This window comes from Octodon degus, unplaced genomic scaffold, assembly GCF_000260255.1.
Source record: "Octodon degus isolate 3935 unplaced genomic scaffold, OctDeg1.0 scaffold00072, whole genome shotgun sequence".
Classification (NCBI taxonomy): domain Eukaryota; kingdom Metazoa; phylum Chordata; class Mammalia; order Rodentia; family Octodontidae; genus Octodon; species Octodon degus.
Window position 1 is genome coordinate 8,938,396 of NW_004524648.1, and position 20,836 is coordinate 8,959,231.

The following is a 20,836-nucleotide window of genomic DNA, read 5'->3' on the forward strand; positions in this document are numbered from 1 at the left end:
AAAAAAAAAAAAAAAAAGAGGACTTCCACAACTGGTCCGCAAAGTGGCAAGAACAAAGGGAAACATGCTTAAAGCCAGGTGGAGTATAGTATGGGGCTATTAATGGCAATGTGTCTCCTGTAATAAAGTTTTACATTTTTTTCATCATTAATTTTGTAAAATGAAGGTAACATACCTTTCTCATGTGGCTGTCAGTTCTCGTAACACACCACATGCAGAAAGCTTAACGTGGTGCATGGTATGTATTCAAAAGCTTAATGGCTATCATTGTAATTCTCTTAAAAATTTCAAAACATATAAATTATTTTTTCCTATTTAATCATTGTATATGTCCTTTCTATAAACAGAATATAAGTTCTTACTTACTTCTTACCCTCATTTATTATTCCTAGCTGTAGTTCTGGATTATTACTAATGACTTTCTCTCCTTACAAACAATACTTTTTTTAGATTTAAACTTTTTTTTTCTGATTTATTTTTCCTGTATGGTTTCTGCATCTCATGTTTTCCTTCTTTTTTCATCTTTCTTTTGCTGAAATATAACCTCTGGAAGATTTTCTTCAGAGGGCTTCTATGAATACTAAACTTCTGGATGTGTCATAAAATGCTTTTTTAAATTTTACACCTTGAACGGCATTTTGGAATGCAATATAATTCTAAATATGAACTTCATTTTCTCCAGTATGAAGATACTACTCCTTTCTCTAATTGGTCAGATGTTAATAATGAAATTTATGTTTTTCAGTTTAGGCAAATTCTTGGCCATGGTTTGAACAGTGCTTTCCCTCTATTCTGTCTTCCTTTTGGTAATCCTGTTTGATGGGCTTTACCTCCCTTGTGGCTGTGGTCACTTGTCCTGCCACTGTGGCAACTTCCTGCTGCTTCAGGTTATGATAAAACCTGTTGGGCTGGTCCTAGAGGGCAGCTCAGTTCTCACAGTCCAGGCTTCACTTACACCTGTGACACTGGCTGCACCTAGGTCTTTATGTCTACTTCGTACTATATTTAAGAGTAACTCGTGGGCTGGGGGGTTTAGTTCAGTGATGCAGCACCTGCCTGGCAAGTGTGAGGTCTTGAGTTCAATTTCTGGTAACACCCACCACCCCCAAAAAAGAGTAACTCGAATCTTTAAAGTTCACTGAGAATCTCTCTTCCTGATTCCACAGCTTGGCTATGCATTCACTTAGTTTTAAATATACATATTTTGAATCATTTGGAGATGTTGTAGAGTGCAAATGGGCCAGTTAAACTTGTACTACAAAAACCACTGGATTTGAAATTCATAGGTACTTCATGTTTCTGTTCTATTTTTACATGAGTATTAAAAATATTTTTCTAATCTTATTTACAGGTTTTTGTTTTTTTTTAAGGAACCAGGGATTGAACCCAGTCCCTTGCGCTTGCTAGGGAAGCGCTTACTCCATTGAGCCATCTCCCCGGCTCCTACAGGATATTTTTTATGTTCAAAATAAACACCAACACTTTTCAAGTTTAAAGTAAGTCCAAAAAGCGATTAAAAGTAGGTAAAGATACAATCTGCAAATTCTTTGTCCCCTCTAAATCTAGTTTTCTCACAATTCACTTGTTTCAACTGCTTGCATGGCTTCTTCTGCATCTCATGGAAATACATTTTTCAGTTCAACCCCATCTTATATTTACACTGCACAGTGTTCATTCTAACATTCATCTTCTGCTTATTTTCTATAAGCGACAACACAAAAACAAATCCTATTCTGATCACTTGCAGAATTTTCCAAGCACAAAGTAGACTAGTAACCTGTCTAATAATATAACTTGACAGTTTGCAATTAAGACTTAGATGAATATATCATTACTCATGAAATATTTCTTGCTATATAGTCTCAATGTAAAAAGATAAACAACAGTGTGGCTTCAACAGGAAAAATGGTCAGTTTTGAACATAACCTTTAAATTAATATAAAATTAAATTTCAATTTTCCAGGATATTATGCTGTGGAGTTTTATCCATTCTATTTAAGAATACCCATTCAGCATAAATTGCTACTTCTACACACAAGTCACTGAATACTAGTGGAGAAATCTTACAATACTAGGTGGTCTCATCTTATTTTTCTAAACTCACATCTCAAATGGACACTCAGTTCTCCCTGACCACAGTTGTTTTAAACAAACCCAAGCTTTTCCAGTCACTAAAATGAGTCTTCTCATTTTCCTCCAAACCTTCTTCACCACATCTCCTACCACTTGCTCACTCTCAGCTCATGACTTCGCCTCACACGTCATTAAGAACAGAGAAGAAATAAGACAAGAACATTTTCATCTTTGCTTCCAGTGAAGCTGCTGATCTTCCTGATCTGTATTTGTGTTCTCTGCCTAGTGTCCTGTTGCTATGGGCAATGTCCCTGCTCCTGTGTGTTTGTGATTCCACTCCTTCTTGCTATCTCCAGGATGCTATCACTGTAATTACTGCACCTCCCTTCTCTCCTGGGTCATGGGTTTCCTCCCTCTTTCGTGAATCATCCTCACTTGCATCCATTTTCTAGTATCTCCTGATCTCACATCCTTGTCCAGTGATGCGTTCCAGTTTTTCTGCATAGGCATAGCAGCACTTCTGTTGCTATTGTAGGGATATCATTTCTCATTTCTCCTTCCCATCCTGTTCAAATTGGGCTCTGCTGTTTTCCCTTTTGACCTCTATGATGCCAAAGCTAATGCTTAGGCTTCTGCTTTTCTTAGTTGCACAGCAACACTTGACTTGTCGACAACATGTTTCCTCTCAAAACGCCCTCTTCTCTTGGCTTCTGAGACATAATCCTCTTTTGGTTTCCTTCTACCTCACCAGCTGCCCTTCTCTTCTCTTTGCTAGTTTCTTTCCATCAGACCAACCACAAAACCTACATACTGTCAGGGGCCTCCTCTTTTTTTTTTTTTGTATTTTATTTTTATTCTTTGGATACAGGGTCTCGCTATGCAGTTTGGACTCCTAGCAATCCTCCTGTCTCAGCCTCCCTAGTGCTGGGATTACAGGCATGCGCCAACACGCCCAGTTTTGGGCCCAGCACCACATGCAGCACCAGGAATTGAATTCAGGACCTTGTCCTTGTCAGGCAGGTGCTTATGCTGCTGAGCTATCGCCCCAGCCTTGGCCTCTTTTTTATTCAGTCCTAAAGCTTTATGTATTATCTACCTACCAGTGATTCCAAAATCTGTCTGCAGCCTGACTTCTTTCTCAAATTCTAGAACACATATCAATAGTTCCCTTAATATTTTCACTTAGATGTTTAGTAAGCATCTCAAAGGTAATACAGTCAAGAGAACATGATTCTATCCTTGCTCCTATTCCTCTCCAAACTTCTCTTATGTGATTTCATGTCAGCAAAGGGTATCATGCTCATCCCAGGTGCTAAACCCAAGTCTACTTGTCACTTCTCTCTTCATAGCCAATGCACCTATGAGTAACTTTACCCCCACCCTGTGTTCTGACTTTGTTCACTACCTTTTAGTCTACAATAATCCCTTGTTGAAAATATTATTATTATTTTTTTTTTTGCGGAACCAGGGATTGAACTCAGGCCCTTGTGCTTGCCAGGGAAGCGCTTATTCCACTGAGCCATCTCCCCAGCCCCTGAAAATATTATTCTAAAGCTACCTCTCCTGGATTCTAATAAGAGTGTCCCTAAGTGTTTCCCTGTTTTTAACTCACACAGTAGGCACAGTGATTCCTTCAAGATAATCCGCAAGGCTGCCACTCCATGGTTAAAATCTATCAGTGGCTTTTAAATCATACTTAGCCAAAACCTGAATGGCTCGGGCTGATCGCAAAGTTCAACACAATGTGGTCCCCATCTACATCTGCTCTTTTCTTACCCCACACCTCTCATTCAGCGTCCTCCAACCATCGGGACTACATTAGGTGCACAAAATGCCATACTCATCACTGCAGGGCAGCCTTTTCCATGACTGTTCCCTCTGTTCCATCTTGTTTTTTGGAAATAGAGTCTAGCTGGTTCAGGTAGGTCTGGAATTCACTATAGCTTAGGCTGGCTCTGAACTCACAGAAATCTCCTTGCCTCAGCCTCCTGCATGTCACTGTGCCCAGCTTTCCTCTACCTTCTGACTTCACTGACCTCTCTATGTCTGGCTCCCCCATAATTGTTATCTCCTCAAAGTCTTCTGAACAACCACCTAACTATCAGAATTCTCTGTACTTTTCTCATCTTTATTTTATGTGTTTATTCATTGTATTTGATAAACTGTGGTTCAGAATATAGAAAATTGTCCATAAATATTTAAAAATAAACAGTTTAACTTCTTTAAATTAGGAGGGAAAGGTAGGTTGAAGGAAGGGGAGAGACATGGGGGGGGAAAGAAGAATTAAGAGATATTATATACAGGTACAAAGTCCCTACAATGAGTGTGAATACTATGTACAGCAATTACATAGTAATAATTTTTTTTTTTTTAATTTTAGGGAAAGGTCTATAAGGTGTTTAGGGTCTCACTACTAGATCGGACTCGTAATGATCTGCCTGTTTACAGCCTCCCAAGAGCTGGGATTACAGGCATGTACCACCACACCCAGTCCCAATTGCTGTCTCAGCATGCCTGGGGGGTGGGGCTGGCACGGCAGGCCGGGGGATCAAACCCAGGGCCCTGTGCCTGCTTGCAGGTGCTTTAATAAAAAAATTATAAAAAGAATTTAAAACATTCTAATTCTCAGTTGCCAACTATCATTGCCATTATTAATTATAAACTAACAACAGCAATAAATTTCTTATTAATTGACTACCATATGTCAGGTATCTACAAATATCTCACTTAATCCTGTAGAAACCCTTCAATGTAGTTACTACAAGGCATAGAAAAGTTATGGGACTTGACCAAGGTCATGTGACTAAAAATGGCCAAGCCAGGATTCAAACCAGGAGGACTAACATCAGAGTCTCCATGCTTAACTTCATCATATTCTATTTTTATGATAATTACCAATACCAGTAACATGCAGCATTAATCAAGTGCTATATCTGTTATATGCCAGGAATCTAGGCTTTTTATTTAGTCTAATTTAATCACCACAGTAACAGGTCTATGAAGTATTATTATACTCATTTTATAGATGTAGAAACAGGATCAAAGAAACTGAACTTCTGGACTAACATCATTGAGCAAGTAAGTGGCACAGCTGAGATTCCAACCTGGACTCTAAAACCATGTTTGATTGTGCTATAAGGCCCACATTCTGCCCACATGGTTAAACAGCCACTAGGGACTCCTACTGACTCTGAGAAAGTATCACATACTTGCAGTTTCAACTCTTCTGTTCACTCAGCAAATATTCACAGATGGCCTAACAGGTGCTGATGCACTGTCATACGTGGGCAGGACCCCATAACTCTCCATTTTCCATGTGCCATTAGGCATCTTTGCTGGGTCTACTCTCACCTGTGAAGAAACTTTTCATAGGTCTGACGGAAGGCAAAACCTGCCCGACGGACTCTGACATTTTCCAGGAGCCCAAGGTATTCTACTTGATGCCGACAGCGTTCTTCATCAAATATCTGTGGGGACTTTTTGTCATTGGGTTTGATGCAACGTACATAATATGGTTCCTAAAGAAACAAATCAGTAAATGATAAGTTTCACTGGAGAAAATTCCCTGACTAGGGACACTAACATGCAATTAGTGTTAATTGTACCAAATGAAGCTCAGTGCCTCTGATTTCTCAGGCATATACTTGTGAATAAACAGTTATTTTTTCTCTTTCAATTCAAGGTCAGAAGTTCCCATATACTCAGCTATGTTTTTATTTTACTATAATTTAGAAGTCATCAAAAATACCAGAAGGGATAAAACTAGGAAGTAAAGAATTGAGACATGTGAACATCAAGTTTTTGGGCATTTAAGGAGACAGGATTAAAGTCATCAAGGGAATAATTCAAAAGAAAAAGCAGTAACTGTGGCAAATAAAAATCAAATATGATGAACAATGCAAAATATTTAGGTCAGCTCTGGTACATACAAACTGCTCCTTACGTATTAGAAATTATTACTGTCATCCTCATCACTGTCATCATCATTGCAAAATGAGACTCTCAAGATTAAGGCAGGTCAAGAAATTATAAAAACCACCTGTAGGTGTCAGTATTCCATGAAAGAGCCCAGCTGGAAATTCTTTCTGTGCCAATTAAGTTTTGTACCATGCATCAGATCATAAATCATGTTAAATATAAAACCATGGTTGGCATAGATCCTGGTACACTGAGGATAATGAATAAATTATCACTGGATGAATCCATGAGGTCAAATATATCCTACTTATTACTACATAGAGTTTCTCTCTCCTCTCTGAATCTGTTATGCATCAGATGCACAGAAGCACTCTAATTAAGACATAGAATCCTGGGTAGTTAAATTAGGCAGTTTGGTGCTCCACAGAGGGCTTGAGGTGGCAAAGGGTAGCAAATAATTTAAGAAGTGGGAGAGATTTGAAGAATGTGAATTGATTTACATTTTGAACAGAATAACAGTCTCCTACATCTAAAAAAGAAGGTGCAATTGTATATGAATCATGTTCCTTATATGGCAAAAAGTAATGTCATTCTCTTTTTTATATAAGCCCAATTGTATTAGCTTCCTATTGTTGCCGTGCAGATTATCACAAATTTAGCAACTTAGAACAACACAATTTCATTATCTTACAAATCTAGAGGAAATAAGTCTGAAAGTTAATGGGATAAAATCAAGGTATCAGTAAAGTTGTGATTTTCAGTATATTTGGTACAGGGTCTCACTATGCAGCTCAGACTCAGTGATTCTTCTGTTTTCAGCCTCCCCAGTGCTGGGATTACAAGAATGTGCCACCATGCCTGGCTGGCTCAGCATGCCCAGGGGTGGGGCCAGCACACATGTGGTACTGTGGATCGAACCCTGGTCCCTGAGCTTGCCTAATAGGCCCTTAGTCTACTGAGCTATCTGGCCAGCCCTAAATTGTAACTTTCAGAAAGATCTAAGGCACAATTTGCTTTCTTCCACAGGACTGTGCACCCACTTGGGCTCAGAACTCCCTCTGATCTTTAAAGCCAGCAATGTTCGGTTGGGTCTCTCATAATTCCATCTGTCTGGTTCTGATACTACTGCCTTTCTGTTCCTCACAAGGACTCCTGTGATTAAACTGGACCCACCTGAATAACCCAGGATAATCCCTTATTTTAAGGTCTGCTGATTAGCAGCCTTAACTCCATTTGCAATCTTAATTCTACTGTATTGTATAACATAATAAGTTTATAGGTTCTGGGAGTTAGGATATGGGCATCCTGGGAGAGCTTTTGCATAATAAATAATAAAGTATTAAGTATAATACTAATAAAATACATGGACACTTAGTTCAACCATATGGCCAATGATTTAATCAGTCATGCCTATGTAATGAAACCCTAATAAAAACTCAGGACATTGAGGCTTGTAGGAGCTCCCTGGTTGGTAAGCAATAAATACACAGATGAGGTACACAGCCTGACTCCCTGGAGACAAAAGCCACCAGGCACATTGCTTCCAAATCTTGTCAACCTATGTATCACTACACCTGGCACTTTATTTGCATCTTTTAGAAAAAAGCTGTTACCATAACTAGCATTTTCCTCGGTTCTGTGAATCATTTTATCAAATTATCATACCTGAAGAGGAGTCATTCCAACCCTCAAATTTGTGCCCACATACAGCCATCTGAAGTCCAGGGCAATCTTTCTGGGGACTTTAACTTGTTGGATCTGACACTAACTCTGGGTAGTATCAGAGGGAGCTGAACTGTTGGACACCTTGCTAGTGTTGTAATGCAGGAGCTTCTCTTCTGCCTCTCACACCTGTCTTTTAAAAATAATCTCATCCTGTATAGAGAATGAAAATGATGATCAAAATATCTACCTTATTTCTCCATAGGAGATGGAGGTTCTACACCACTGGTGAGCATGGGCTGGCCTTGTGACTTGTTTTACAAAGACAGTAAGGCAGAAGTGACCCTTCTGGACACCTGCCCTTGAAAGTCTAATTTTCCTCTTATAAACTACTTCTTTGAGCATGTAAAGAAAGCTAGGACTAAACATGACATGAAGAAGGATGTCTGGTCATCCAGCCAGGCCCTTTAGGTGAGACATGTTAGATCATTCAGCCCCAGCTGACTGGCCTGGTCGGTGAGTCCAACAAAACAAAGCCCAGCAAACTCAATGAAGAATAGGGAATAATAAATTGCTGTTGCATCAGGTACTCCATTTTAATATTATACATCAATGGACAAAGAAAGAATGATCTTTTCCTATTGTAGAACACCAACCCTTAGCTTAGACTTCCAATTTCTGTATATTTAAGTGGAGGATCTATATTATTATAATGCATAAAAAACAGTATTATTATAATGCAGAAGTATAATTCTACTTTAAAAATATGATGGGGCCAGGGGTGTAGTTCAGAAGCACAGTGATTGCCTGGCAAGCATGAGACCCTGATTTCAATTCCTGGCACCAAAAAAAGATTCCAGTTGCCTCTAATCCCGGCTATTTGGGAAGCTAAGGCAAGAGGATCCCAGGTTTGGGGCCAGCCTGGGCAACTCATCAAGACCCTGTATCAAAGAGAAATTAAAAGAAAAAATATAAAAAGGGGAGAGGGTAAGATACTGTGTAACTCAGTGGTAGAGTGCTTGTCTAACAGGGGTTCTCAACTCTCAGGCCACAAACTGGTACAGGTCCACAGCCTGTCAGGAACTGGACTGCACAACAGGCAAGAGCAAAGTTTCATCTGCGTTCCAAGCCATTCTCCATTGCTTGCATTATTTCCCGAGCTCAGCTACTTGTCTGATAAATGGTGGCTTTAGATTCTTACAGGAGCATGAACTGTACCACAAACTGTACATGCCAAGGATCGAGGTTGTGTACTCCTTATGAAAATCTAATGCCTTATCTGAGCAGAGCTGCAGTGGTGATGCTAGCACTGGAGAACGTAGTTATGTATGGCAAACATTTAAAAAAAAACCCACCAAAAAACCTAATCCCTTCCTCTCCATCCTTAGAAAAACTGTCTTCCATGAGACTGGTCTCTCATACTAAAAAGATAGGAGACTACTGTCTAGAATGCATCAGGTCCTAGGTTCAATCCCGAGTACCTCAAACACACCCACACTCACTCTCCAAACCAAACAAAGTGAAGGCAATTGGATTTTACTAAACCTATAATGGTTTTCAACTGGAGCATTCACATATAGCTCCCTTTTTACAAGGGGTTATAATAAATCAACCTCAACTAGATAGGGAAGTAAGGAGAAGACATTGCTTGCTTGAGGATTTTCTGTGAGTTTCCTAGAATAATGGGTGTTTAGTGCATGTTCAATCAACCAAGAAAGGTGGCACTGAGCATAATAAATGCCAAAATGCTAATAGATCCATCTGCCTGTTTGAGTGCTGGTGTAACAGATTATGTGTATAGAATCAGGATACCTGGATTGTCTCTGCTATTAGCTAGCTATGTAAAGTCTTGTTGGACCTAATTATTTAATTAATGAAACAATGGTTAGGTCTTCCACTTTGAATAATGAAAGATTATACAATTCAAATACTCATGCTGGGTATTACTAGAATAGGTTAACAAAATATAAAAACATTTGCCTTAAGACATTGGTGAATTAACAAGACAGTGGAGAACTTCTAGGCTGGAATCCAAGAAAGTAAGAATAGCATGAAGGAGCACTCAGGGTTGAGACTTGCTTTTGCCTAGGGGAATTTGCTAACCTCGGAAACAGTGGATGGGGCTCTGACTAATGGTTCTGGCAGGAAAGAGAATAAATGGCTGAAAAGGAGAAACTGATGCCAGTCAGAAGCAGGCAATGACTTACAGGTCCCACAGTTCAACTCTGAATCACCTCTGACCTTGAAATTGGAAATGCCTGTTTGTAATACAAATGTTCATAAATAACAAATGTTAATCTTTCATGAGCAAAAAGTGACATAAACTTGGGCTTCATTACTTCTATGAATAATTTAAAAATATAAAATTTGGAACAACAAAAAACAAGATCCAGACATGTTAGGAAAAAACACAACATACATTAAAAACAACAACAAAACAGAAACGCATAGAAGTCTAGACAGCATATTATAAACATGAAAATAGCTGTGCTTACTATATTGAAGATGGTAGAGGCAAAACTGAGGATTTTGTATAGAAACAAACTATCCCCCACCCAGAAAGAGAAAGAGAAAGAGAAAGAGAGAGAGAGAGAGAGAGAGAGAGAGAGAGAGAGAGAGAGAGACCAAAGCAAGTGGAAAATCCAGAGTTGAAAAGCACAGTAATGGCAATTAAGCACTCAGATTAGTCAAGGAGCAAATTAAAAATGGCTAAAGAACAAGTAAGTGAACTAAAATATAGATAAGAAGAAATTTCCTAGAATGAAGCACAGAGACAAAAGATAAAAAAGGAAGGATAGTAAGAGACATATAAGACGTAATGAAAATGGTCTGTGTAGCTGGAGTCCTGAAGGAGACTTCTTCCTGAAGGTAGAAGAATAAATTGGAAGGATAATAGCTAAGAACTTTCTAAAAGTGAAAAAAAAAACAAAGAAACAAACAAAAAACAAAAAAAGGCTACAAACTGAAGAAGTCCTACAAATTCAACCAGATTCACCCCTATGCACACACCATAGCACATTATAGTAAAGTTTCTGCACAATGAAGAAAAGCAGGGGGTGGAGGGAGATGACAGCTTGCTTTAAGGAGAACTAAACAGACTGATACATGACAACTCAAAAGAAACTGAGTAATCCACAACACAAAGGAGTATTATCTTTGAAGTGTTGAAAGATATGTTAACCTAGAACTTTACATCAGCAAAGACATTCTTCAAGAATGAAAACTATATAAAAATATTTTGGGCCAACAAAAGCAGAATCTGTCACCATGAGATTTCAAGAACAACAAGGTAAAGTTCAAGCAAAAGAAAATGATCCCAAATGAAACATCAATAATAGAAGGAAAAGAAGTAAATGATAAATGACTGAATAAATCTAAATAGATACATGTGTCATCATCACAGAAATATATACTTGCCTTAAGTATATATTTTAATATGATATATATATATTTATACATAAATTTAAAAATCCAACCAATAATAATATATAAGATCTGAGGTGATAAAAAAAAGATCTGAAGTGATAAATGAAATTAGGATGTTTGATTGCCTTCCATTGTCCAGAAAGAAGATAAAAATATTAAGGAATATGAGATTATTGATTTTTAAGAATATTATAATAAGGCAAGTAACTTATAAATCTTCTAAAATAATGACAGGAATAAATCAAATAATAGAAATAATTGTAATACCTGGGGAGGTGGGATGATGACTTTTAGGTCCAACTAAACATTCTGACCCGAAAAGAGCCATAGGCCATATTTGGCACCAATCTCCCTGGAAGGACAGGAACAAAGCAGGCTACCAGGAAGTGCAGGGTACTTGCAGGAGTCCACAGAGAGGTCAGGTGACAGTTCAGGTGCAAGGAGAAGCTTAGAAATTTAATTTGTCAAGCAGAGGAATAGAGTTTTGTTCACATTTGCCTACAACAAACTAAGTTAGAATGGAATAGAGTTTTGTTCACATTTGCCTACAATAAACTAAGTTAGAATGGAAAGAAACAAAAATTTAAAAAGGTCAAAGAGCACTGAGAAAATGGTTGATTTAAATGCAACATACAGTAACAACTTTAAAAGTATTACCAGGGCTGGCCAGATAGCTCAGTGGACTAAAGCACCTGCTTAGGCAGAGCACAGGGACTGGGGTTCGATCCCTGGAGTGCATGCTGGCCCTGCCTCGGAGGTGCACTGAGATGGCAATTGAGACTGGGCATGGTAGTGTATGCCTGTAATCCCAGCACCTGGGAGGCTGAAAACAGGAGGATCACTACAAGTCCGATCTGCAGAGTGAGACCCTGTAGACCCCATACTAACTACAATTAAAAAAAAAAAAAGTAAATGGACTAAAAGATAAAAGATTGCCAGGGTGGACTGAAAAATCTAAACTAACTATACACTTTCATGACAGGCATATTTTGAAATAAGAGGATAAAAGAGATTGAAAGTAAAAGGATGAAAAAGATACATCATGGAAAGTCTTGCTAAAAGGAAAGCTGGTATGGCTGTGTTATTCATGCAAATGTAAAAAGCAATATGGAAATAGACTTTCCATCATGATATGTCACTCGATCACTAGAACACATAACAGCCCTAAACTCAGTGAAAGTGAGTAAAAAATTCTCTAAATATTTAAAGAAAAAACTGAAGATCTAAAAGGAGCAATAGACAAATTTAGAATTAAAGTGGGTTTTAACATATCTCTCAACACTGACAAAGAAATTAGTAAGCAGGCAAAACATAAAAAGGCAAATTTAATAAACTTCAAAGAATTGAAACCATGCAGAAGTTATCCTCTGGTGAAATAAAATCAGGTAGAAATCAAACGCAAAAAGGCACTCAGAAGACCTTCTACTTTTGAAAAAAATCAGTGTGTACATTTCTTGGGGCAAAAACATTAAATGTGAATCAGAAAATATTTTGACCTGAATAATATATGAAATCACATAGGCAAAGCAATCTTAAGTGTAAGAAATCAACTGAAGTAGTATATGCAACTTTACTTAACAGAAGCCAGTTGAATAGAATTGTACCAGCACTGGGTAATTATACACAGGAAGTGGCAGCACTGCATGAGACACTAATGACCAACCAAGGAGTGGGGGGAAGTCCTTTCACCCTGTTTAGTAATATAAAAATCTTTGGATAAAGGATCTAATGGAAATACTTTCTATATTTAATCAGCGTTCTGTCTCAACTTATAAATGCCGCCTCCTCTCTCATTTATAAATATCAAGACTGACTCAGCCTAAGAATTCCTAAATTTGACAAATCTGGTGTCATATAAAGGTTAAACTGTAAAAGTTCACAAGTGATCTTATTCTCTTAAACTTTTAAACCTGTCTTTTGCTACATTTTATGTGAAAAACAACATTTTTGAAAGTATATCAATCAGTACATGCCTTAGATAGAAGATACTCCATTGAAATATACATCTATTTATACTATCAAGCTAAGGCAAATCCATTTCACATAATAATTTACTGGCCATCTGTTTATGACACTTTGTAGTGCTACCAAGAGGTACGTACAATTAATAGACCCTATTCTCTATATTCAAAAGGCAATTAGGTGAGGAGATAAAGCATGCACTTAACACACTGTGTGGATAGATTCTGAGGAAGTGAGGCGTCAGGGGTTCCCTATTCTGCTGCTAGAGGACTATGCCATACATATTGACCTTGATCGAGTCACTACATAAAAGGTGCCAGATTAAATACGGGAAAACTGTCTCTTCCATGCACCACAGACCTAGTAAGATAGTGAGGAAGTACCTGACCAAGGTCAGAAGAGGACTACAATCCAGGGAGGGAGCGCAGCCTCCAGGGCTCTTTTTGTCTCCAAAGCTGCTGCTGATCAACAAAGGACAGTCCCAGGCTGAGCAGAGCCACTGACTGGGTGGCATGAACTGGGTGGGAGATGGAACCCAAGCTGTACAGGACTTTGGTCTGGAAACATGAGGAGTTAACCCAGGGAGCTGAAGACATCCAAAAAACACTAGGCTCTCAGAGACACTGGATAAGGGAGATCTAGACCACACGAATTTCTGTTATGAACTTCAACTTGCAACTTTTCTATTTCCTTATGTTTAATGTCAATAGTGAATACTTTCTATCTACATACTGTTTTCTGTAATCGTATTTGACAATTTTTATCTACATATATTCAGTGTAGCTACTGATGTTTGGATTCATTTCTGCCTTCTTAACTGGCCTTAGGTTTCTATGTTGTCTCTTCTTCTGTAAGGTTTTAGGGTTACTTTTACTCATATTTTCACTTTTCTTTTCCCTCTATTGGTTTGAAAGTCACAAATACCTATTACCACTGTATTAATGATCATCTTAGAAAAATTTAACATGCATTTTAAAATCATCAGAATTGAAATTTAAACTAATTTTTTATTATTTTCCTGAAAACTAATGACTATAAGCACTTGAATTACAATTACTGAAACTTTTAGTTATGTGCTATTGTTATGCCATCTAATTACAGTCCGTATTTGCAATTCAGATTATTTATACTGCATGAATACATTTACCAATTTCTCTGCTCTTTTTGTGTTTCAAACTCTTATTTACTGAGGGCCGACGGTATGGCTCAGCAGACTAAGCGCTTGCTTAGGTAAGTGCAGGGGCTAGGGTTTGATCCCTGGCTCCGCATGCCGCACTGGCCCTGCACCTGGGCACACTGAGCTGATGATGGAGTCCAGGTGTGGTGGCATGCGCCTGTAGTCCCAGCACTAGGGAGGCAGAAATCTGAAGGATCACTACAAGTCTGAGCTGTGTAGTGAGACCCTGTACAAAAAAACCCCAAAACCTAAAAACATAAAATAAAATAAAAAGCTTCTTATTTATTATACTATATTCTTCCTATTCTCTGATGTATATCTTAATAGCCTTTAAATTTTCTTTTATGAGGTTCTAACATTGGTACTCAGATTTTTTTGGAAAGATGACTTTTTTCTTGAAAAATATAATCTTTAGGTATAGAATTTTTGTTTTACAATTATTTTCACTCAGCTTGTTATTTCTTTGGAGGTAATATATCCTTAAATTTTTTAAAAAAACATTATTTAAAAATTTAATTATTTATTTATTTGATAGAGGGTCTCGCTACACAGCTCAGACTTGAGGTGATCTTCCTGTCTCAGCCTCCCCAGTGCTGGGAGTACAGGCATGCACCACCACGCCTCGTTTTTGGGCCAGCACAGTGAGCCCAGGAACCAGGGGCCAGCATGGCATATAGTACCGGGAGTCGAACTTCGGTCCTTGTGCTTGCCAGGCAGGTGATTAGACCATGGAGCTATCTCCCCATCCCTGATTAGTTCTAGTTCACTCTAGAGGTAGCCCTCTGAAGACTGAACTATTTGTGTGCGTGTGTGTGTGTGTGTGTGTGTGTGTGTGTGCGTGCGTGTGTGGAATTCCTAGATGACACACCTCTTTGGGCAGGCCCTGGGCTTCACTTCAAGAACCTGGGCTTGAATACCTATCTTTAGAGTTAGCTATTTCAACACATCACTGCAAGGCAGAGCTCTAAGTAATTTTCCTTTCACTCAGTTAACTTCTATATTCACTCACCCCCTGGCTTGCATATTCCTTACTTTTGTTAGTTCACAGCTACATTTAAAATACTGATTTTTTAGGGCTGGGGAGATAGCTCAGTGCCATAAGTGGGCAAGTGCAAGGTCCTGAGTTCAATACCTGGTACCAAAAAAAAAAAAAAAAAAAGAGTAATACTCTGGGCCAGGGATATAGCTCAGTGGCTTAAGCACCTACCTGGGTGGGGACAAGGTCCTGAGTTTGATCCCTGGAACCCCACACACACACAAAAAGATTTTTATATTTTACCTTTTAGTTATTTTCAGTTGGCATTAGTAGGTACTTCATTTACCATGTTGTCAGAAATTATATTATTCATTCATATACATATATATATATATATATATACACACACACATACACACACACACTCACACACACACACACGATCCTGCTTACAGAGATTTAAGATCTCTCCATCTATGTTCCTAAGTTAACAGAGCTCTCATTTTATTTTCTTATATTCATTTTGCATTAGAGTAATATTACTTTTGTAAAATGAGTTGGACAGTGGCCTCTTTTCTCATCTTCTAAAACAGCCTGCACATGATAGGGATCACTGGCTCTTCACAAGTTTCAAAAAACAGATCTGTAAAACCACCTGGCCCTGATGTCCTTTGGCACAGTTGGGAGAGTGTAGATATCTACCTGATCAGTGGTTCAGATCTTTAAGCCTACTGACTTATTTAGATTTTCTATTTCTTCTTGAATTGATTTTGATACATTTTCCTAGAAAAACTAAAGTTTTCAAATTGATTGACATCCAATCACAACATACTGTTAAAATCTCTATGGTATCTATAGTTCTAGCTCTTTTGCATTCACAATATTATTCTTTCTTTATCAATATTTAAAGGCTTTGTCCATTTGGCTACTTTTTTCATTTTTCTATTATTTTTAAGTTTTCTATAAAACTTATCTTCTTACTTTTCTTTCCTTAGGTTTTCTTTGGAATCCTTCTTCTGGCTTTTTGAGCTGAACTTAATTCATTTATTTTCAGTCTTATTATATAAAGACATAACAAATAGACCACTTCAGTAGTGTCCTACAAATTCTAACAAATTCTTTGTACTGTAGCTCCAAACATTTTTTAATTTCCAATGTGGTTTCTTCTTCAATCTGTGAGTTACTTAGAAGAGCATTTTTTAAAAGTTCACCAGGACATTAAAAATGCTTTTATTTCACCCGCTTTGAGGATGGACAATGTATCTATATATATATATATATCCTTCCAAAATAGTTGAGTCTTCCTTTGTGATCTAGCATGCAGTCAATTCTTGAAAATGTTCCATGTACACTTGAAAGGAGAATGTTTCCTAATCCGCAAGTGTAAGGTTCTTTTCATCTATTAGACAAAGTTTGCATTTGGTTTTCAAAAGTTTTGCATTCTTATTTTTTATCTGCTCAATTTATCAGTTTTTGGCAGAATTGATTTTAAATCTCTCTCTAGAATCAGATTTACTGATCACTTTCTCTCCCTCCCTCCTCTCTTTGTCCTTTTCCTTTCTCTCTCCCCTAGTTTCCTTTCCTCTTTTCCAGTAATGAGCACTGACCCCAAACCTTCACACTGAACTACATCCCCAGCTCTTTTATAATCTGTTAGTTTGTGACAGGGTCTTACTTAAAGTCACCCAGGCTGGGCTTGAACTTGTGATCAGTCTCCCAAAGTACAGGGATCACAGACATGCACCACCATGCCCAGCTTATTGATTTTCCTTTAAATATGTTTTAAGGTTTTATGTTTTGGCTTTATAGAATTTATATAATTATGGCTATGCTGTTAGATGCCCAGTTCAAAATGGTTTTATTGTCTTTAATATTTTTATGTTGTGATTACTAGTCTCTATCTGTTAACACATCCCTAAATTCTACTTTTTCAGTAACCACGTAACAGTTTACCCTGAGTGTCACTTGGGCAGAATGCTTATATACTGACTGTCCTAAGAGTTGCTCAGGCAGGTGTCACATTAACCAGTGATTCTTTTATTGAATAAATTTGATAAAATTTTTTTTTACGTGGAATGACTTGCTATATCTTACTCTACCTTTCTCTCTTTATATTAAAGCCTCCTGGATAGTGTTATTTAAGTGGGTCTCCTGTAAGCAGCACATAGTTGGATTTTTCATCTATCCAGTAGTCCATTTAGAATATTCACATTTACGATGAAAGCCAATTATGTAGCTTTATGAGTATGATTTAAACTATGGTGAATATTTAAAGTTTAAAAAATTATTACAATAAAAGACACATTACCCTTAATTCCCCTCAAAATACTTCCCCTTGCTTCATTGTTCTTGCCACTTTTTAAAGCAGTTCTAGAACATCTCTTTCATGATTATCATTAAAAGGTATAATAAAATATATGGTTAATACTGCTGCTGAATGTCATTATACTGAAAATGTAGGCTCACATTACAATGTTTCCTCATCCACATTATTCAAAGGGTCTTGTACTATTAGACTTCTGGTTTTTCCCAAATGTCAAAATGACCATGAGAGGTAAGCATTTTGAATCAATTGAGGATATGAAGGGTGCCATGGCAGGACACTTGAGAGGCTCCTAAAAGAGAAGCCTAGAACTGCTGCAGAAAGTAGCAAAAGTGATATGGTAAGTGTGTTTGAAGCCAAGGTGAGTATTCTGAAGGGGATTAATGGCAATGCATCTTCTATTACAATCTTTGTTTTTAAAATTTGAACTCACCATGTTTTTCAGTCATACCTCATATTGGTACCATATTATTCCCCCTTTCTTTCCTTCCCTCTCTGGTACAGGGGACTGAGCTGGGACTTCCACCCTGAGCTACAGCTCAAGTCCTCTGTTTTTATTTTAAGGCAGGCAACTTGAGCCTCTCAAGTTGTCGCATTACATCACTAAATTCCCCAGGTGGGCTTAAAATTTCAATCCTCCTGCTTCAATCTCCCATAGCCCTGGGCTTACAGACATGGGTTATCATACCCAGCTGCACTTTCTAAATCTACTGTTTTACCTTTGCTCCCTATCCCCAACCTAAATTGTCTATATTCTTTTGTTTGCCCTACTCCTTCTCTCCCTCATGCCTCATCCCTTCAAATTAGGGAGCTGCTACAAAGAGTGCTGGGCTCACTGCTACTTTATAGCTTATAACCTTTACCTACTTGGAAACAAAATTCTTATTTCTCCATTGGTGTGTGCCTGACCAGAATTAAAAAAAAAAAAAAAAAGACCCAGAACCCAATGAAAAAGAAAATAAAACAAAAAACCCAAAATGTTTTCCAGCTACCTTGGTACCTACACGCAAGGGGACACAGATGAGGCCTGAGTGAGACTTCTAGGAGGCCTTCTGGAAGGGAAGTTCCAGCTGCCATCTTCACTGAAGGAAGGATGCCAAGCACAAGAGCTGTGTAGCAGAACTCCGGAAGGACTAGAAACACTGTGGCAGCTGCTGCAGTTGGGATGCCTCCTATACTTCATCTATGGGACTGAGTCATACACTTCTTTCTTGTATGACTCTTGTGTAGGTCAGCTTTTGAGGATCTCTTTCACTAGCAGTTAAACATAATTCCTGATACAGAACTTATAGAAGGTTCTAGAATTTTAATTTTTGAAAAAAGAACATTTACCAAATTTAGAAAAAAAAACAATGTTCTTTATTCTAGTTCATTAAATATATTTCACCTACGAATTCAGTGTTCAGCTTTTTTTGGGCCACATGACTTCCTTCTAGGTTCTTCCCTCCTTACTGCAAGAAACAGGTTGGAGGGGACACAGAGAGAAGAGTTACAGCAGTAAGGAGTCCTAGTGGTATTTCAGCCTCCAGTCCCTGTGTCCTTCTGGACATTTGATTACGCAAGCCAACAAACCATGCTTATTTGCTGTCACTTGAGGCCAAAGAATCTTGATAAAAGAAACAGAAAGCTACTGAACAGATGTGCTCTTGTGGCATTTTCCTAATTTATCCACAGTGAAGTAACAGTATATATTTAAATTTAAATTCTTAGGAAATTGATTTTTTTAAAAAAGATAATAAATTAGAAGAAAATACACAGGAAAAGCACCAGAAGAGAAAGATAAAAATGAAGGAACTAAAAATAATGAGTCCCAGAATGCTTCCTAATTTATCAAACTTGTCAACAGCAGCCGTTAAGAGTAGAAATCTGTTCTTTAAGGAAAAAATTAAAAAGAAAGATAGAAATAAAGAGAAACCCAGACTTAGTTTATCAAGCAGTATAAGAATAAAAAGCAGAGAAAATTATCAATAATATATCTTTATATTTCAAGTAATTAAAACAGTCTAATAATACTTAACATACTAACTTCTTGTTAAAATTCCCTCTGGCCATTTAATATTTAAGCACAGAATAGAAGGTATGTTACTACATTTTAATTCATGATTTTTTTTCCTTTTTGCCATGCCCTGTTTTCTTCATAGGGCTGAAGTTCATTTTGCCAGGCATAGGATACCTTACTTAAATCTTAAATAACATTAACATTTCTTCCATGATCATGACAATAGAATAAAAGACTCAAATGGAAGAAAGGCTTTGGGATACAAACAATTATCTCACTCAGTTTTTAAAAACAGGAGTAAAGATTTCCTTACAACTAAAAATAATCACCTAAAAAGCAAATCATAAATACATTCCTTATGTATGGAATCTATAATTAAAACAGGTATTTAGAAAAGAAAATAATTACCTTCGATGCAAGATTGTCCACTAGAGCAATCATGGAATTCTTGAACAAGGTGGCAGCGGTCAGGGGGCGCTTGGTCACCTCGGTAATGCTTAGTTTACCTTCAGGCCACATATTCTTCAGCACAGGATTTGAACTGAGACGTACAGGAGAGCAATGTTAATGTTGCATTCAAATAAGTTGAATAAAAATGGCTAAGTAATCCTGCTGAACTGTATCCTGGAAGTCACAACTGGGCTGAACTTAGAAGACCTAATTGGAGAAGTTATTCCACCCAGAAAATTATGCTGACATAATGATGGATACTGCACTACAAAATTTCCCAAAAGACAGCACATTTAAAAATCCTTTAAACTTTTTAAAAGTGGCATCTATACTACCTTGAAACTAAACCAGTGTCTAACATGGCTCTTACAAGATATATGGAAAACGGGGCCGGGGAGATGGCTCAGTGGAATAAGTGCTTCCCTGGCAAGCACAAGGGTCTCAGTTCAATCCTCGGTTCCGCCAAAAAAAATAAAAAATAAAAAATAAAAAAAATATATGGAAAACTAATTGACTTTGTAGTGGTTGGATAAAGCACTAGTTGGACACTGATTTTTAATATCATGGCAGAAAACATTACTGAAAGAAATACTCAGAACAGGTAACACTACAAAGGCAGCTCTCTAAAAATACAGATAAGGAATATAAAGTAACCATTTTTACACTGCCTTCCAGCAGATTCCTTCCCTGCAGGTGAATTTATGAACACATTTACAGACAGTACTGGCAGTTACAGTATCTTATTGATGTGACACCAGGACTGTTGCAATCCAATTCTAAAACTGTGCTTCAGGCCAACTTGCATCTAAAAACATGTATTCACTGTTTGGCTCTGTGGAGATATTTTTAAAAACATGTGGTGATCTCAAC

At 37.6% G+C, this 20,836-nt stretch overlaps 1 protein-coding gene across 1 annotated transcript in view; it reads right to left on the reverse strand.

Moving 5' to 3' along the window:
• Nucleotides 1–20,836, reverse strand: part of Myo1d (myosin ID) — a 269,339-nt gene that overhangs the window by 214,226 nt on the left and 34,277 nt on the right. Inside the window, exons 11-12 of the mRNA XM_023719899.1 lie at nucleotides 19,925–20,057; nucleotides 5,425–5,591 (exon numbers count right to left, since the gene is read on the reverse strand). Of these exons, the coding sequence (XP_023575667.1) occupies nucleotides 5,425–5,591; nucleotides 19,925–20,057 (300 nt within the window). The remainder of the gene's footprint in view (nucleotides 1–5,424; nucleotides 5,592–19,924; nucleotides 20,058–20,836) is intronic.